The sequence below is a fragment of the Grampus griseus genome (genome assembly GCF_964374135.1).
Source record: "Grampus griseus genome assembly, chromosome: 11".
NCBI lineage: Eukaryota > Metazoa > Chordata > Mammalia > Artiodactyla > Delphinidae > Grampus > Grampus griseus.
This window is the reverse complement of record NC_139005.1, coordinates 97294628-97313440: the sequence shown is the minus strand read 5'-3', so window position 1 is coordinate 97313440 and position 18813 is coordinate 97294628. Positions and strand designations below refer to the sequence as shown.

At 49.7% G+C, this 18813-nt stretch overlaps 1 protein-coding gene across 1 annotated transcript in view; it reads left to right on the top strand.

Annotated features, from left to right (window-relative positions):
• The window catches only part of EFCAB6 (EF-hand calcium binding domain 6), a gene marked incomplete at its 3' end in the record, with an annotated part of 176396 nt that overhangs the window by 6335 nt on the left and 151248 nt on the right, over positions 1–18813 (top strand). The window contains 2 exon segments of the mRNA XM_082666200.1: positions 14365–14501; positions 18417–18529. Coding sequence (XP_082522326.1) covers positions 14365–14501; positions 18417–18529 — 250 coding nt within the window.

Sequence of the window (18813 nt, the reverse complement as noted above, 5' to 3'; positions counted from 1 at the left end):
ATGGTGGAGTGGGGGGACGGGATGGTGGAGTTGGGGGGACGGGATGGTGGAGTGGGGGGACGGGATGGTGGAGTGGGGGGGACGGGATGGTGGAGTGGGGGGACGGGATGGTGGAGTTGGAGGGACGGGATGGTGGAGTGGGGGGACGGGATGGTGGAGTGGGGGGACGGGATGGTGGAGTTTGGGGGACGGGATGGTGGAGTTGGAGGGACGGGATGGTGGAGTGGGGGGACGGGATGGTGGAGTCGAGGGGACGGGATGGTGGCGTGGGGGGGACGGGGTGGTGGAGTGGGGGGGACGGGATGGTGGAGTTGGGGGGACGGGATGGTGGAGTTGGGGGACGGGATGGTGGAGTGGGGGGGACGGGATGGTGGAGTGGGGGGACGGGATGGTGGAGTTGGAGGGACGGGATGGTGGAGTGGGGGGACGGGATGGTGGAGTGGGGGGGACGGGATGGTGGAGTTGGGGGGACGGGATGGTGGCGTGGGGGGGACGGGATGGTGGAGTGGGGGGGATGGGATGGTGGAGTGGGGGGATGGGATGGTGGAGTTGGAGGGACGGGATGGTGGAGTGGGGGGACGGGATGGTGGAGTGGGGGGACGGGATGGTGGAGTCGGGGTGACGGGATGGTGGAGTGGGGGGCGGGATGGTGGAGTGGGGGTGACGGGATGGTGGAGGCTGACGCCCGTGGACTCCGCAGGCTGAGTATGCATCTGAACTGGGACACTCACTGAGTGACCCTGAGCAAACCAGTCTCTCTGGAAACTTTTTTCTCAGCTGTGAAATGGGGAAGCAATATTGCAAGATTTTTCCAATATTGTTGAGATTATTTATGAGAATAAATATAAAATGAACTTACCATAGTGCAGGGCCCGTAGAAGTTACTCAAAAAATTAGGAGTTCACATTTGGGGGAGATATGACAAATGAGCTGTTGTGTGGGAGATTAAATGGTAGTACGTGGTCATTTACGATTTAAAGCTACGAAGAGGCCTGTGTGCTGATGGCGCCCATGTTTCTATCTCCATCTTCGACCCCAGACTCACCACTGTCCACAGACCAAACCAGGGCTGCTGCTGGCCCTCCTTGCCACACCCCGAGAAGCCTTCCTCTCCGGACCTCCCTCCGTCATTCAAGCAGAAACAGGATTAGCCTTGATTCCCATCTTTCCCTTACCGGCCCCTCTCCCCAGTCCAGTCCACCGGCAAGTCCTGTTGGCTGCATCCTGTGCCGTATCCTGAGCCCATCCACCTCTCTGCATCCCCACTGCCACTGGGTCTCCACCATGTGCACTGTCAGTAACCCCTGGACTGCCCTTCCTGTTCCTGTTCTTGCGTCTTACAGTCTCCGTTTCACATGACATCAGAGCTATCTGTTCAAAACATGAGTCAGATCTCATCAGACCCCGTTGGTTAAGATGCCCTGTGGCTTCTGGTCACCTGCTGAATAAACGTCAGACAAAAACCTGGCTTTTGGCACTCAGCATGAGAGGTCTCCCCCCTGGAAATTCTTTGGACTACACTATCTAAAATTCCTCAGCACTTAGAACATCCTGAGGTTTTGTTTGTTTACTTGTTCATTACTAGGAAATACATTCCCTGGGAGTGGGCACCTTCTCTGTCCTGCTCACTGTTGGAACTTTAGTGCCTTAAACAGATCCTATGTTTTCAAACGGAACATGTTGGGCACCTAATGTGAGCTCAGTAAGTATTTACAGGATGAGTAAATAAGGCTCTGCAGGAAAGGCTCACAGTGATTGGAGTAGCCAGGAAAAGCTGGACGAGAAAGGTGAGACTGGAGCTTGACTTGGACCGTGGCTGGGCTGTCAGTGCGTGCTGAGGACGGGGCAGAGGGTGGGACTTGGGACAGCTTTCAGGATTGCAGCCTGGCGGAAGGACAGGACGCGGAGCTGAAGGCAGTGGAGATGTGGCCGGGGCGGGGACACCAACTCTGTGACGCTTCTGTGAGGAGTTCTGTTTCTCAAGGCAAGATGGAACAGAGGACAGAGCCATTTTGTTTGTTTTGTTTTGCGGTATGTGGGCCTCTCACTGCTGTGGCCTCTCCCGTTGCGGAGCACAGGCTCCGGACGCGCAGGCTCAGCGGCCATGGCTCACGGGCCCAGCCGCTCCGCGGCATGTGGGATCTTCCCGGACCGGGGCACAAACCCGTGTCCCCTGCATCGGCAGGCGGACTCTCAACCACTGCGCCACCAGGGAAGCCCCAGGACAGAGCCATTTTGAGATGCAGGCTGGAGAAGAAGGTGGAGGCATTAACCCTAAAGCGTGGGGCAAAGGGTGGTGCTGATGGTGGCAGTGCGTTGAAGGCTTCTGATGGGGGATGATGACACGAGACAGGAGGAATTTAGGAGATGGTGTCAGCAGAGTAATGGACGCACCTGATGGGAGAGCAGCTGGAATCAGGGGTACCTGTCCCCAGGCCCTGGAAGTAGTCAGCCCCTCACCATCACCATCAGGCTGCATTTGCTGAGCGCCTCTGCTGTGTGAGGGATGCCATGGAGTTCCTGGGAGGGGATCGGCGTGCCCCTCCAGGTGTGCAGCTCTGTTCTATGAGTGGTCAGGGGTCGGGGTGACAGGGGCCTCAGTATTCTTGGCCTGTGGTGCCTGCGGAGGAGCTTCCATCCTCTGAGTGTGGGCTCGGTTAGAAAGAAGGAGAGATGGGAAACATTTCTTGAATTGGCAGCCTTTCTAAAGCCCTAGGTATTTAGACGTGGGGCCTGTTTTCATAGCTGTGTCTGAAGCTCAGTGAGTAGCTAGAATTTCTTATTAGACGACTTTAAGCTACTTGTGGCAGGTGGGCATTTTAAAAATGAAAATCAAATGTAGGGGGAGGTACCTGTGGCCTGTGGTATATAGAACAGGAAGTTTCCCTTTTCACTGTGGCTGCAAGGAAACCCCAAATCAGATTTTTGGATTTTTGCTGTCATAGCAACTCTGACTTTTAGGTTGCTGTAGCTCTTTTTTAGTCTGCTCCCTGTTCCTCTGTTTTTGTGGGTCTCCGTTAGATGTCTTTTTATGTGAGCTTATTCAGTCTGTGGTAAAGGCAGGGTTTGCATCTGTTCAATGCTTCAAGGCCTACTCCTCGGCCTGGGGGGTCAGCACCGGAGCCGGGAGCGGAAGTCAGCCCCTTTGTGAAAGGGGAGCAGCGCCAGCTCCGCTCCTTCCACACGGCGTCGCCAGATTGAAAGTTTGTGTTTATGAGGTTCTGAATGTAGTCTCATTTTTCCCTATCTGGTTTGGACCATCTCTACCAGCTGGTAAATAGGAAATGTTCACGGTAGGAAGCCAATACTCTGCAGAGTGTAAACAGATGGAATCGATATAAAGTGACAAGTTAGACTGCTGTTGAGACTACAGAGCCAAAACCAAGAACGTAACAGTCAGGCTACTCACTCCGTTCCAGTTCATTTAGTCCTGAATAGCGCTTCATATCTGCACAGCTGTGTTGTTCTTTTTCTCCCCCTTCCTTTCTTCTGGGTTGATAATGACAATTTCAAAGAAAAACTTTAATTAAAGATTTTATACGAAATAACCAAAAGTAGAATAATAAGGAAAATGAGCATTGATGTGTTTATTGTAAGAGAAATCCTTTTTCTTGGCTTCAGTTTTTAAAATGTACTCCTTAAATTTAAAATGAGTTTAGTCGTGGTGACAGAAAGGTGCCAGACTGACAGCAGTGGCTGCCGAACCCTGCGTTTTGCTGCGGAGCCAAGACAGAGGGGCGGCCAGAGGCCCCCTCCCCTGCGTCTCAGTCCGCAGGCAGGCGGGTGGGCTGCCGTCCCCGACCCCCTGCTGCTAGAAGCCAGGTGAGGAAGGTGGCTCCAGGTGAGGAGGGAACAGAAAACAGCGAATCGGGAGCTAATTTGGATAGCATGGTGCAGGTTGCCCTCTGGCCCGAGGAAGGTTTGCCTTCCCCCGGGAGGGGCCCCACCAGAGCCAGGCCTGGAGAGGGGGAATTCTGGGCTCCAGGGAGGAAACCTTAGGCCTTTTCTCACCTCCTTTCAAGTCTGGGTGGTCATATTTATTTGGGTTCACAGCTTTCCTTCCTGGAGCTCCCAGTGCTATAAAAAGAATTTTAAACAAAGAACTATAGAGTAAGAATCACATCCACTGTTAGCAGTTTATTGAACCATCTGAACTCAGTGGGGTACAAACATGAGGCAGTTTGATTCTTTGCTTCTTACGCGGGCGTGGGTGCATCTGCCTTCCTCGTCCCCGAAGGCTGTCTTAGCAGATCCCACGGCTCTCTGGTCACGTTCAGGTAGAACAAGCCCAGCGTAGCCTAGTCCAGTTTTAAACCCGGAGCTCAGATGCAGCTCAGCTGGCCGCTCCTCCCTCCTTCCAGCTCCACGGGCCCCGGGGGGAGGGGGAGGGCCAGGGGGGCTGCCGGCTCGTTGGCGACTCTTTCCCTCCTTCTGCTTCCTTCCTCCCCGGTTCGTGGGATCCGTGATGAGGGCTGAGGAAGGGGAGCTGGCCTCCTTCCCCCTTCACTGGTGTGCTCTGTGGGGAGCAGGTAAAGGCTGCTCTCATGGGGCACATGGGGAGTTACTAGGACAGTGCTTTGGCGGCCTCTGAACTCGGTGGTTTTCTGGTGACGAGCAGCTCTGGCCTAATGCCCCTGCACCTCCTCAGCCCTCCTGCCGGTGGTCCATCTCGCCTTCTCATGCTGTGTGTTGTCCCCTCACTTGAGAAGCAGCTCTGGGAGCAGGACATCTCAAGCCTTTTGCCTTTTTCTTTTGAAAAAACTTTTAATACAAGTTTTAAAGGTTACTTTCCACTTACAGTTATTACAAAATATGGGCTATTTTCCTGTGTCGTACAATATGTCCTTGAGCCTCTCTTACACCCAATAGTTTGTACCTCCCACTTCCCTATCCCTGTGTTGCCCCTCCCCCTCCCCACTGGTAACCACTAGTTTGTTCTCTATATTTGTGAGTCTGCTTCTTTTTTGCTATATTCACAAGTTTGTTGTATTTTTTAGATTGCACATGTAAGCGATATTGTACAGTATTTGTCTTTCTCTATTTGACTTATTTCACTTAGCATAGTGCCCTCCAAATCCATCCATGTTGCTGCAGATGGCAAAATTTCGTTCTTTTTAATGGCTGAGTAGTATTCCATTGTATATATTGTATATACCACACCTTCTTTAGCCACTCATCTGTTGATGGATACTTAGGTTCCTCCCATATCTTGGCAATTATAAATAATGCTGCTATGAACACTGGGGTGCGTGTATCTTTTCAAATTAGTGTTTTTGGTTTTTTTGGGTTATATACCAAGGAATGGAATTACTGCGTCATATGGTAGTTCTATTTCTTTTCTTTTTTTTTTTTTTTTGAGAAACCTCCATACTGTTTTCCACAGTGCACCAATTTACATTCCCACCAACAATGGGAGAGTTCACTTTTCTCCACATCCTCAGCAACATTTTTTATTTGTGTTCTTTTTGATGATAGCCATTCTGACAGGTGTGAGGTGATTTCTCATTGTGGGTTTGATTTGCATTTCCCTGCTGATTAGCGATGTTGAGCATCTTTTTATGTGCCTGTTGGCCATCTGCATTTCCTCTTTGGAAAAATGCCTACTCAATTCTTCTGCCCATTTTTTAATCGGGTTGTTTGTTTTTTTGATGTTGAGCTGTATGAGCTGTTTATGTATGTTGGATATTAATCTCTTATCAGTCATATCATTTGCAAATATTTTCTCCCATTCAGTAGGTTGTCTTTTTGTTTTGTTGATGGTTTCCTTTGCTGTGCAAAAGCTTTTAAGTTTAATTAGGTCCCAGTTGTTTATTTTTGCTTTTATTTCCTTTGCTTTAGGAGATGGATCCAAAAAATATTGCTGCAATTTATGTCAGTGAGTGTTCTGCCTATGATTTCCTCAAGGAGTTTTATAGCATCCAGTCTTACATTTAGGTCTTTAATCTATTTTGAGTTTATTTTTGTATATGGTGTTAGAGAATGTTCTAATTTCATTCTTTTAAATGTAACTGTCCAGTTTTCCCAGCACCGCTTATTGAAGAGACAGTCTTTTCTCCACTGTATATTCTTGCCTCTTTTGTCATAGATTGACCATAAGTGTGTGGGTTTATTTCAGGGCTCTCTCTCCTGTTCCATTGATCTATCAGTCTGTTTTTGTGTCAGTACCATACTGTTTTGTTTACTGTAGCTTTGTAGTATAGTCTGAAGTCAGGGAGTATGATTCCTCCAGTTCTGTTCTTCTTTCTCAAGACTGTTTGAGGGTCATTTGTGTTTCCATACAAATTTTAAAATTATTTGTTCTAGTTCTGTGAAAAATGCCATTGGTATTTTGATAGGGATTGCATTGAATCTGTAGATTGCCTTGGGTAGTATGGTCATTTTAACAATATTGCTTCTTCCAATCCAAGAACATGGTATATCTTTCCATCTGTTTGTGTCATCTTCAGTTTCTTTCATCAGTGTCTTATAGTTTTTGGAGTACAGGTCTTTTGCCTCCTGAGATAGGTTTATTCCTAGGTATTTCATTCTTTTTGATGTGATGGTAAGTGGGGTTGTTTCCTTAATTTCTCTTTCTGATACTTCGTTGTTAGCCTTCTACCTTTCTTGTTCTCCACTTAACTCATGGAAAATTCACGTGTCCTGTCCATGCCAATAATAGGCGTGCAGACCACTCTAATCTTCCCCTCCTGCTCTGCTATTTCTGTTCAATTCTCAGTTTCTTCCCCCAGGAAGGTGTAGAGCAGATCACTGTGTCCACAGAAATGACATGCCTATCTGCCGTTCTGCAGGCACCAGTCCTGTCTGTACAAGGATTTCATTGGCTCACCAAAGCTTCTTCCCCATGAATGCTGCAATCAATCACCCATCCATCCATCTGTTCATTCGTTCATCCATCTATCACTTATCCATGCATGCATACATCCATCTATCCCTCCATCTGTCCATCCATTATCCATCCATCCATCCTTCCTTCTGTCCATTTGTCCATCTGTCATCCGTCTATCCATCCACCCACCCATCCACCCACCCATCCACCCATCCACCCATCCATCCATCCATCCACCCATCCATCCATCCATCCATCCATCCATCATCCATACATTCGTCCACTTAACACTTATTCGTTGATCCAGGCCCTGTTCTTGGCCCTGGACTCCTGTCCACTCAAGACTTTCTGGAAGAGGTAGAGGCGCTGGCTGGTGTGGGGGATTAGTGCTGGTTCTGCCAGTTACTGTTCTCCAGCATGTGTGTGTAGCTATCTGGCTATTTATATCTTTGTCCTCAGCCTTTGGTCCTGATCAGCAATTCCTATCAGACCTCCATCTATTGAGTATGTTCCCTGGGAGGTACCTGCACACATGAGCTCATTTCTTTCTTTTTTTTTTTTTTTAATAAATTTTGATGAAATTCTACTATATCTACCCATTTTTCTTTCTTTCTTTCTTATAAATTTATTTATTTATTTATATTTTACTTTTGGCTGCATTGGGTCTTCGTTGCTGCACGCGGGCTTTCTCTAGTTGTGGCGAGCGGGGGCTACCCTTCGTTGCGGTGCGCAGGCTTATCATTGCGGTGGCTTCTCTTGTTGCAGAGCACGGGCTCTAGGCGTACGGGCTTCAGTAGTTGTGGCACGCCGGCTCAGTAGTTATGGCTCGTGGGCTCTAGAGCGCAGGCTCAGTAGTTGTGGCGCACGGGCTTAGTTGCTCCGCGGCATGTGGGATCTTCCCAGACCAAGGACTGAACCAGTGTCCCCTGCATTGGCAGGCGGATTCTTAACCACTGCGCTGCCAGGGAAGTCCACGTGAGCTCATTTGACCTGCACACGCTGATACAGTGCCCTTCTTCTTTCCCATTTAACAGATGAGGAAACTGAAGTTAGGAAGAGTCAGGTCACTGTTCCAAGGTTACCCAAACGATGGCAGCCCGGGGTACTTTCTGTAGTTTTCTGTATCTGGAGGAGGTTTCTGTTCCCTACTCCCTCCCTGGCTTTACTCTTCAGGACAGATATTCTCTGCTCCATGTAGTAACACTTGTGAGTCTGCCCTCCATGAATTCATCTAAATCTTTTGGGGAAAGTTTTAATTTAATTTTGGTCCTATCACTTCCTTTTCAGTAATCACTTCCTCCTTTTGTACTCCTGTGTGAAACGGGGCTTTTTTTCCTTTCTTGAAATGTTAGGTGAGCGAGTCCTGGTTTATGTAGCCATACTTCAGAACTTTTAGGCTTTGTAGCCTGCTTTTTCCTCGCCCTGCTGTCCAGACGGAAGAAGCGAACCTTTTAATGCATCTTCACTGTGGTTCGCTTCCCTAGGTTGCTTGGTTCTGAATCATCCCCAGGGCTCAGTCATCTCTCCATATGGGGGCTCTGAGGACAAGAAGAGGGTCAGATGCTGCCCTTCTTGCAGCGTCTGTGGTGCTGCAGGGGGAGCCTGGGGGCTGTGGGGGCCTGGTGTGCAGCGGGGAGCTGGGGGGTCTAGCAGGGGACGGGGAAGGGCGGAGCACTCCTAAGCCTAGCGCAGGGCTCAGAGCATGGGTCAGGGGCAGGTGGCGGGGAAGAGAAGACTTGAGGGCAGGTCTTCAGAGGGCCTCAGGCCATTTCCTGGCTCTCGAGCCTTAACGTCATAATTAGCTATTGTTTTGGTTTTCTTTTTAAATCCTCATTGCTTCTGTGTTTGTGCACCTGAAGCTGCATGACACCTACCACCCACTCAGATATCTGGGGTTGCATGGGAGGGAGTGGAACAGGGGTTGTGAACTTTTTCTGTGAATATGGTAAATATTTGTATTTTGGCCGGCCAGACTGCTCAGTCTGACTACTCAGCTCTGCCCCTGTAGGGGAAACAGCCCGAGGCAACTTATTTACATAAATGAACGGGGCGTGGCTGGGCGCCAATAAAATTTACTTTTGGATCCTGAAATTTGAAACTCAGATAACTTTCACGCGTCACAAAATTATCCTTCTTTTGATTTTTTTCAACCGTTTAAAAATGTAAAAGCCATTCTCAGCTTGCAGGCATATAAAAACAGGCAGCAGGCAGGAGTTTGCATCACCTGGAACGCAGGAAAGGGAGCTCAGCCACCACAGGCGCTGGAGCCGGGCCAGGAGAGCACCTTTCTCAAGCTGGTCTCTGGGCCCTCACAGGGCAAGACCACGCTTTCCTTTCTGAGAAGCTGGATTTGGGAGGAGGCCCCTTTCCTCCCGTGGGCTGTACAGCATTTCTCCTCTCTCCGTGGATTTGGCCCTCTCTGAGCCCTCCTCCCGAGAAGCAGTGGGGAAGTGAAGGGGGATGGAGCTCCTGGAGAGCAGATGCCAGGCAGGGAGTAGGGAGGTCCCCTCCTGCAGGGGAGGAGCTGGGTACCACTTTCAGGCAGGAATTCACCAAAATGTCAAGATGGAGGTCAGGGGGCCAGTGTCGGGATGGAAGTGCAGTCAGAAGAGCAGGAGAGACGGCGCCAGCTCCTGCCCCGGAGCGGACGGGAAGGCGTTTGGGCAGCAACACGGCTGTAAACTCACTGTGCAAATATTTATGAGCATCCACTCTGTCCAGGGACTGTTGTAAGCCTAAGGATACAGCAGCAAATGAAACCAAATCCCCTTGCGTGGCGTTTACATTTCAATGGAAGAAGAAAGACAATAAACAGACACAGAAATATGCAATGTGCAGGTGTGGGTGAACGCGAAGGAGAAAAGGGACGGGATGCGTTTTTGCGCAGGTCATCGGGAAGGCCTCTCGGGGCAGGTGGCACATGACCGAGACCTGAATGAGGGCCTCAGGGAGCCGTCCAGCGGAGGGAGCCAGACGTGCAGAAGCCTTGATGGCTGAGCGCGCCCGGTGTGTGTGAGAACGCGCAGGGAGGCCTGTGTGGCTGGAGCAGGAAAGGGCCAGGGGACTTGGCGGGTGAGGTCAGGAGGTGGGGGGGTCAGATCGTCCAGGGCTCTGGGCGTGGTGAAGAGACCCCGGAGGGCTTGGGAAGCGAGGGAGCTCAGTGTGGCTGGAGCCCAGGGCCTTGCTGGGTGAGAGCTGGGGCTGGGGTGGAAGGAACAGGAGGCTCAGAGCCGGTGGCTCTAAACGCACACGTGTCCCAGTTGGAGCCAAATGGCAGACGTTGGGCTGGCCCAGAGAGGAGCCGGATGCTGCCCACACCATCCCGATTTCTCTCTCTGCGTTTCCTCTCCCACCTCTTCTCCCTTTTCAAGGGAGAGGGAAGCGGGGCGAGGCAGGGGCAGGTCCTTTTACTCCTTTGTGTTTTTCTTCTTTCCCGTCACCGTCACGGGGAGGACAAGTCTTCACACCACGGCCCTAACTCTGGTGCCTCTGATAAGCCTCACCATCTGCAGCTCCATCTAGATCTTGCCAAACTTCAGTCTGACAAATGATAAGAAACTTGGAGACATACCTCTGGTGGGTGTGAGCTCTGTGCCAGATTTGCTGCTTCCCTGCTTTCCACGCTGGGTCCATCTGGGTTACTTTGGGTTTTAAAAAAGCGCATCGCCTCATGTGCTCCCAGAAGAGGTGAATCAGGGTTTGGCAGCAGACGAGGTACCGAGGGGTTTTTTTTGGCCACGGGCACAAGCGCTCTCTGTGGCTGGGGCCCTGTGCTTTTAGACAAAGGGGTGGAGCTGAGGGTGGACGTGCACGAGCGGTTTCGCTCCAGCTCATGCTCTCCCGGCTCTTCCTTGCTTGGTCTTCCTGGTTTTGAATATTAAGCTCGTTTCAGCCAATGCTCTCTAGTCGGTGGGAGTGGGAGATGTGTATACGGTTCAGCACAGGGCCTTGCAAACATCCAGTTCACATTTGTTCAATTACCATATTATTGTAATCTTTATTACATTGAATGTAATCATTGTTACATTCAGGATAGGCCCCGAGGAGGTGTGTGTTCGTCAACATATAACAAGGCTTCCTCAGAGTGTGGCTTTTTTCCAGGCAGGTGAAAAGAAGATGGATTCACTCATTCATTTACTCCAGCACATGCTTACTGAGCATGTACACTCTGCCAGAGGCTGTTCTAGACCCTGGCGTGAAGCAGTGAACAGAGCCCCGCTCTCAGGGAGCACACTTGCCAGAGGGAGAGACAGACAGTAAAGACGAGCATGAAGTTCGTTGGTGAGAAGTACCCTGCAGATGCGTGCTGCGGGTGGGATCAGGAAAGGCCTTTTGGATCAGATGACATCTGGGCCAAGACCTGCGGGAAGTGAGGGCAGAGCCAGTGGGCGTCTGGGGAAGAAGTTTCCAGACAGAAGGAACAGCAAATGCAAAGGCCTTGAGGCAGGAGGTGCCTGGCTGGCACCCACGAGAAGCAGAGAGACCGTTTCGTGGCCCGAAGGCAGTGAGCCAGCGGGCGGCTGGGGGGATGGAGAGCCGGCGGGAGCCGGTCTGCGGGGCTCTGGCCTTTGACCTGGAGGGGACGAGAGCGACTGGAGGGCGTGCTCAGCCTTAGCTACACAGAACCCTGGCTGCTGTTGGAACGTCAGCTGTGGGGTCGGACGTGGACACTGGGGGCCCAAGTGGGAAGCCGTCGCACCAGCCCAGGCAGTAGGGTGTGAGGCGGAGAGACTGGGCTGGGTTCTGGAAACGTTCTGAAGCTAGGGCCGCTGGGCTCTCGGGCTGGCCCGGACGTGGGATGTGAGTGAAGAATCTGGCGGGAATGCCCGGCCACGGTGGGACGGGGCGGAGCTGGGCGTCTGCTGGCCTCTAGAGCTGGACGTCCTGACTGGGGCTCCGAGAAGGAGCCAGGGCTGGAGACAGACACTGAGAGGCCTCAGCTGCTCATTAAGGCTACAGGCCTGGGCCGCCCGGGACGGAGTGTGCTTAGACAAGCCAGGAGACCCGAGGCCCGAGTCCGCAGGTGCCCAGAGCTCAGAGGCCAGGAGATGAGGAGGGACCGGCAGGGACCAGGCCAAGCCCGAGCCAGAAAGCCGAGGAGAACCCGAGGCGGGAGTGTCGAAGCCGGGGGGGAGGCCTACGTCCAGGAAGAAGGGGCGGTGAGCTGGGAGGAGGTGCTGCAGAGACAGCAAGATGGGCGCCCAGGAGCCGCTGGGCCTGGCAAGGTCGCCCTGACAAGGTCACAGTTTCTGTGCAGCGGTGCGGACAGAACTGATCGGGTGTGTGGGGAGATAGGCTGGAGACAGGGCGCACAGACAGCTTTCGAGGGGGGATTTCTGCAAAAGGGAAGGAGTGGCTGGGGGCAGGGGCGAGGCGGGGTGAGGAGGGAGGGCTCACCTCTCAGATGGTTCGTCATTGTGGACACGAGCTCAGAGCTGGGCACAGCGGGGCACAAGCAGTTCCTGATGGGCGCGAGAGCGGCGGCGGCCCGGCGCAGGACCGGAGGCCAGTGGCCGGGTGGCCGGGTGTGGAGGCACACAAGCTGGGCGTGTCGGGGAGCACGGGACCTTGCCGTCCAGTTGCTTCTGGTTTCTCTGCAAGTGAGGAGGAAGGTTATCAGCGGAGAGGAAGGAGGCGGGGTGGGAAGGGAGGCGGAGAGCGGAGAAGGCGGGAAAGGTGCCCGGTGGCGGGTGAGCGGACCGCCCAGGCGAGCATCACCACGCGCGCCTGCTGGCAGGGTTGATGGTCTTGAGTGAGGGGACCCAGGTGAGTGCTCGATGGCCCGTCCTCTCCGGCCGCATCAGGAGCTTGGAAGAGGCGGTGAGTTGAATCTGACCAGGGTTAGGGTCTAGCCAAGACCGGGGAGGCAGGAGGAGGGAGGTGGCGGTCAAGCACACAGGCACCGGGTCACTGTAAAGATGGGCCGTGGGGAGGCGTGCGGAGGAGAGGGACCAGCAGGCGGGGTCCCGGAGGGCAGAAGGGTGTTGGGGTTCGGGCTGAAAGACGGGGGGCGTTGGATGTGGGACTTCGTTTTGGAGAGCGGCAGTTAGTGGTGACGAGGCGTGAGTTTGAGCAGGCAGGTGACCTCTGGACGGGAGGAGGACAGGAGCTGAGTCAGAGGCCTGCTAACGTCCCCGGGGGCCCCGGGGGCGGAGGCAGGAGGGTCTCAGATGACCCAGCCAGGAGGAGCTGGGGCAGAGGCCAGCTCAGTGTTTCCTCCTGCGTGATCCCTAAGACGGCCACCCTGGGAGGGGGCTGGCAGCTCCTTCAGGTCAGAGACAGTGTAGGGACCTGTCAGAGGAGGTGTTGAGGAAACTAGGAAAAAGCCTGTTCATCTTAGAGTCTTCCCTAAACTCCTTCCTTAAGGAGCACTAATTTCCCTCCGAGTCTGGGCTGGACTTGGATGTGATCTAGTACAGGATGCAGAGTCAGACCTTCCAGGATCTGGCCATACCAGACATTCATCACCCTTCATCCACAACCCCCTTCACGCCCAGCTGTACTCAGTGCCTTCCTGTCTTGTCCTGCCCCGGCCCCCTCCTGGCTCAGATGCCACCCCCTGCAGGAAGCCTCCCAGGTGGCTCTGCTGGAAGTGTTGTTCTCTTGTGTGAAGACCCACAGCTCCTCGCTTGTCTGTCTCTGGTGTTTGGCTCTTGTTCCCATGGTTCCTATCTTGGTGAATATTTATGAATATTTATTTACATGCCTTATCTGTTCTGCGGGAGGTACAGTTTGGGGGTGGACTTGAGTTTGAACCCCAGCATCATTATCGTCTAACCAGGTGATGACGGGCGACTCCTGTGGCCTCCCCCACCCTCGGTTTTATCTAAAAGTGGGGAAACGGTACGTCCTTCGTGTGGCTCGGGAGAGTGCAGTCACAGGGCTCTGCGCTTGGCACGGGTGAGCCCTGGCGGATGTTTCTCTCCTTTACATAGAAGTGGCTCAGGGCAGGCGCACGGCCCCGCGTCTCCACGGGACCTAACCAAGTGCCTTCCAGGTCTCTGTGCCCAATAAATATGCCTTTGCTGAATTTGGGAAAGGTCGCTGTACAGCTTTTCCGTAATATCTTTCAAAAATTCAGAGGGGTTGGAATATACGCTCATAGTTTTCAGCTCCTAGTAAAAATGGTTTGCATGTGGCTATGAAAAATAAGAATTGTCCAGATCCAGCTATGCCAGAATTACGGTTTTAAAGTATCAATTAACAAAAAAGATTTTTCATATGGCTCTAAAATGCAATGAATTGTGTATGAGACTTACTGCTTTACATCAGAAAAAGTTCTTTTTTTTTAAACTTACTAAGACCTTACTGAAACTTACTAAGACTTACTAAGACAGAGAAAATTGCTTTGAAAACATTCAAGAAATGTAAAGTGACCCTTTTTCCATAGATACGTCATTTTGCAGTACCTACGACTGTGAGTCTTTGAAAACATTTTATTTTACAAGAAGTATTTAAACACGTTCACTTTTATTATTACCATCTTGATTTTTGACGCTGGATCTTTTGACTTTTCCTAAATCTCTTTTTATACACAGATTTTCAAAAACATTAAAACTGTTATCAAAGCCCTTAAGCTCATTGATGTTAACAAGACGGGTCTGGTCCAACCACATGCACTGAGGAGGGTTCTGGAGACCTTCTGTTTGAAGATGAAAGATGATGAATACAAAAAGTAAGTAAACGAAGGTATGGGGAGAGATTGCTCAGTAGGACTTTCAGCCCATTTCAAAATGGGACCTGTTGGGTTCACTGGATCCAGGCAGCGTCCTTCCCTCCTGCCTTCTCTGTCTTGACTGTTTTTAAAAGAGGTCCTCAATCTGCATTTCTCCCATGTTCGTGAAGCTCTCCACGAATTCTCCAAAGTGAGAGCTAACGGTTCTAATTCCTCCAGTCCCCGCGGGTGAGAGTCATCTGGCCTGCAGCTTTGAACGCATCTCGACGATTTAAGTCATCCATCACCAGTGGTCTCCCTTTGCCTGCCTGGGACCTCGCCCACCACCCCATGGGTTTCCAGTTCACAGTTGACTTTTACTCAAAGCCCGGGGTTAAGAGAAGAATGAAAAATTTCAGGATTTATTTGTTGGTTGATGTGCTCCCTATTGGCTCTCCATCCTGACATAATAACAGAAGCTTAATTTTCCTTTGAGGACTTTGTTGCTGAGTTTGGGGTGGGCATTGCAGCAGGGGGCCGTTAGCTGCTTCTTGGCGTTTGAAAGCCGCCACCTGCCCCTGACGCGAGGGCGGTGTGGGGAAGCCTGCACAGACTGTTTTTTGAGCCTCCAATAAACTCCAGATCGTTCAGAAAAGCCAAATGCTTGGATTCTGTGGCTACTTGAGTATTGAATGGAAGCCACCGGAAGGTGCTCAGCCAAGAGGCCCTCCTCGTCCTCCTGCCTTTCCCCACTTTTCTGAATATCCTCTGGGCCATTAACAAAAGTACCAAGCCTGATGATTTCACCCTGAGCCTCAGAGTTTCACATCACACCGCAGTTATAAATCGCCACTGACATGGGTCTTTGTGGTTGCGTCCATAGTGTTATAAAGACGACGTTGCCTCTGTTAGTGGAAGAATCTGCTTCTGGAGCAAAAACAAGTCTAGAGGGCAGGTGCCAACCTCACAGGCACTGCAGGGTCTGAAAAACAAGGAGACTTTTGAAATATGGATATTTCCCAGTATTTTGAATATTTTCTTCCTCTTTTTTTTTTTTTTCCTCCTTATAACCCATCTCAGAATATAAAAGACATAATAGATGTTTTAATTTTTACATCTTTCCGACTGGGAAAATGTCCAGAATAAGATCCAAACAAAACAAATTAAATAATTCTGTGCACGCGATTATAGAACAGAAGCAGCGCTCTTCTAAAACGAGCAATCAAAAAGCAAAACAGTGTTTTATTTGACAATAAACCTTGTGTTTGGCACTAGTTTCCAACCTAGTAAATCTATAAAAAAATGTTACTGTCTGTTTCCCCATCTCACAAGTATTGAATAGTAAAGAACTCCACAAATTTTTATTTGAGATATTTTTTTAAGCCTTAAAAACAATGCTGTCTGCATGATAAGGCTTGAGGAACTTAACGCAATAGAATTGCTTTCCTTCAGAATAGAAAAGCAGAAGATCAAAAGTAACATTTCTTCAATTGCTGTAATGCTTTTCTTATCGAAGCTCAAGTCACCTGCCTGCTCAAGTATATTCTTGAGTAGCTGCTTCAGTATTAACTTCGCCTTTTTAGTGTTTGAGCAGGAAACACAATGCAGTTTTGAATCCTGTTCTTTATCTAACAGCTTTCTATTTAATATCAGTCTTCGGCGTGCAGCGAGGTAGGAGTGGCCTGGGCTTTGAAGCCAGGCGCGCTTGGGGTCAGGTCTGTGTCTGCCCTCCCTAGTTGCGGGGCCTCTGGAAGCTCCTGGGCCTCTCTCAGACTCGGCTCTCTCTTAAAGAAATGGGGACTGAGGAGCCCACCTTGCAAGGCTGGCGTGAAGATTCTGCGCCTGCAGTGTACCTGACAGGCAGTAGGTGCTCGTTTCACATCGATGCTATCATAATAGTACAGATTCCACGAGTGTCCTTTACTCTTGGAGAAACAGTTCTCTTCAGGCTGCAGAATGCCATGCAGCCTATGGAAGCAAGGAGCGGGGGAGAAGATCATCTCCAAGTTCCATACTTAGGCAGTGTCCCGAGACCTGCCGGGTTTTGTTCTTCCTTTTCCATCTCACACCATCCTACTTTCCTCTCCATTGCCCTGCAGGACAAAGTATTTGAATCCGGGTAAAATAATTTATGAGCGACCTTGAAAAACAAAGAAACAAACAAACAAACGCACTAGAATTCAGCCTGCTGCCTGGGCAGATGAATGAAGCCCAAGGCACTGTTCTGGGTGGTGATGCTGGAGAGGTTTGTGGGTCAATTGGCCTCATTCCCTTTGCATCTGAAGTCAGCTTTCCCATGTGACCGTCCTGCCCTGGGTGTCCGCACATGTGTGAGTTCTCCTGCCCACACTTCAGGTCCCTGGGGAAATGGCCTTGGTTGCTGTGTCTTAAGAATGGTTCTGTCTCCCATGCCTTGATTCTTGTTAAAAAAAGCCTTTTGAGATGCTGCATCCTTGAGAAGTACTGAGGCTTCATTTTTGAATTTTATCTGTAGGAAATATTACCATGGAATTGTGTCTGTCTGTTCTCAGTGACTGTGTAGCAGGTATTATGAATGCGGTGGGCTGGGCATTAGGAAAGGTCAGGATTCTCTTATGAGCCAATACCAGTTTGAAGGGATGCTGAATTTTTACCAAAAATAGGAAGGTTGGTGATGAGATTTTTATCGGCATCCTGACATTCTCCTGGAGCTGCAGAGTGGCCGGGACTTTCTGTAGGACGGCAACTCAAAAAGGAACACTTTAGGTGCCGCCTTCTGGATTCTTGTGCTTACAGCTTGTTTTTGCCAGACAGAGTCTGTGGATGAAAGATGGAGCTATTTAGGGAGTTTCAAGATTAACATCTGGCAGCTATCATATCTCAAGATAATTTTTCTTACTAGAACAATAGGCAAGATTCATCAAAGTGGAAAAAAAGGTATGCGTTGAAATGAATACATGACATCACTCTTTGTTAAATTTGGAAACAGAAAAATAACAACTACTTTAAGTGATAATTACTAAATTTTTAGAAAGCAGCGTGAAATTAGATAATTATAGAAACCAACACATATGGAGATAATATAACCAAACATTTAAAAACTGTCAATTGTTTATAAATGTAATAATGCAGAGATCATCTAGAAAACCATTTATCAAGTGGCAGGTTTGAATAGTAGAAGTTTCATTTTAGAGGAAAAAAGAATCCAAACATTGTATTTATCTTAACTTTAAAAAAAGTATCTCAGTGCATTTCAGGGAGAGACCTTGGTTAAGTGTTTTCAAAATTTCTCTTTATGCATAGACAGCCTAGAATGCTCCGAGAAAAGCTGCCCCGCTCCCACCATCGACTGCTGTAACACGATACGCCATCCTGGGCACAGTTTCTCTCTGCGAAATGATATTCTTGGTCAAGAAGGTGGGCTATGTTCTCTCCTCCACCGGCTGTAGATTTCTCTGGTTATAGCAATTTTATGCTGACTCATGGCCCAGATCCATTCCCCCCAATTATTAAAGGAAGTGGGGAACTGCTTTTGCTGTCTGACTGCAGGGGTGCTCCTCACTCACCCCCACCGGAGAAGGGAGAAGACCCTACGGGGTACAGGCAGGGGGCGTTCCCTTAGCGGGTCCTGAGACGTACCTCTGCACGCAGATCTGTACACAGCCATCTAGAGAGAGAGTGAAGTGATCTCCTCCTAAATATTTGCATTTTAATTAATTAATTAATTAATTTTCAAACTGAAGTATAGTTGATTGTGTTAGTTTCAGGAGTATCTGCCTTTTTAAAATCTTACAGTAACATTTCGTGGGGTTTACTTCTTTATTCCAGCTCTAGCTAGAAACACACATTAAAATTAATGCCAACCCCAGAGTAAAGGATACCTTAGTAAAAAAAACTTGCTTCATTTAGATTCTCTGTATCATAATTTCTGAATACTAATGAACAGTTCTATTTTAGGTTTGCAAAACACTACAACATTGATAAAGATACTGCAGTGGATTATAATGTTGTTTTGAAGAACCTCAGTACAAATAATGGCTTGAACCTTAAATATTCTATGAGAAGTCAAGGTAAGTATTTTAAAGTATGATTTCAGTATCCTCTGGCGTGGTAATTCCTCGTTTGTGAATCTGTCCTAAGGAAACACTTTCAAATATGGAAAATGCATTATCCACAAAGACTGTCATGGTATCTTTATTTATAAGAATAACATAAATGCCTAACAACAGGAAAAGGGTTAAGTGAGTCACAGCCTATAGACACGGTAAGATGTGCATCCACAAGCAATGATTTCCATAAAGTTAATCATAACATGGAAACTGTATGTGGAATATCAGTAAATGATTGGAAAGAA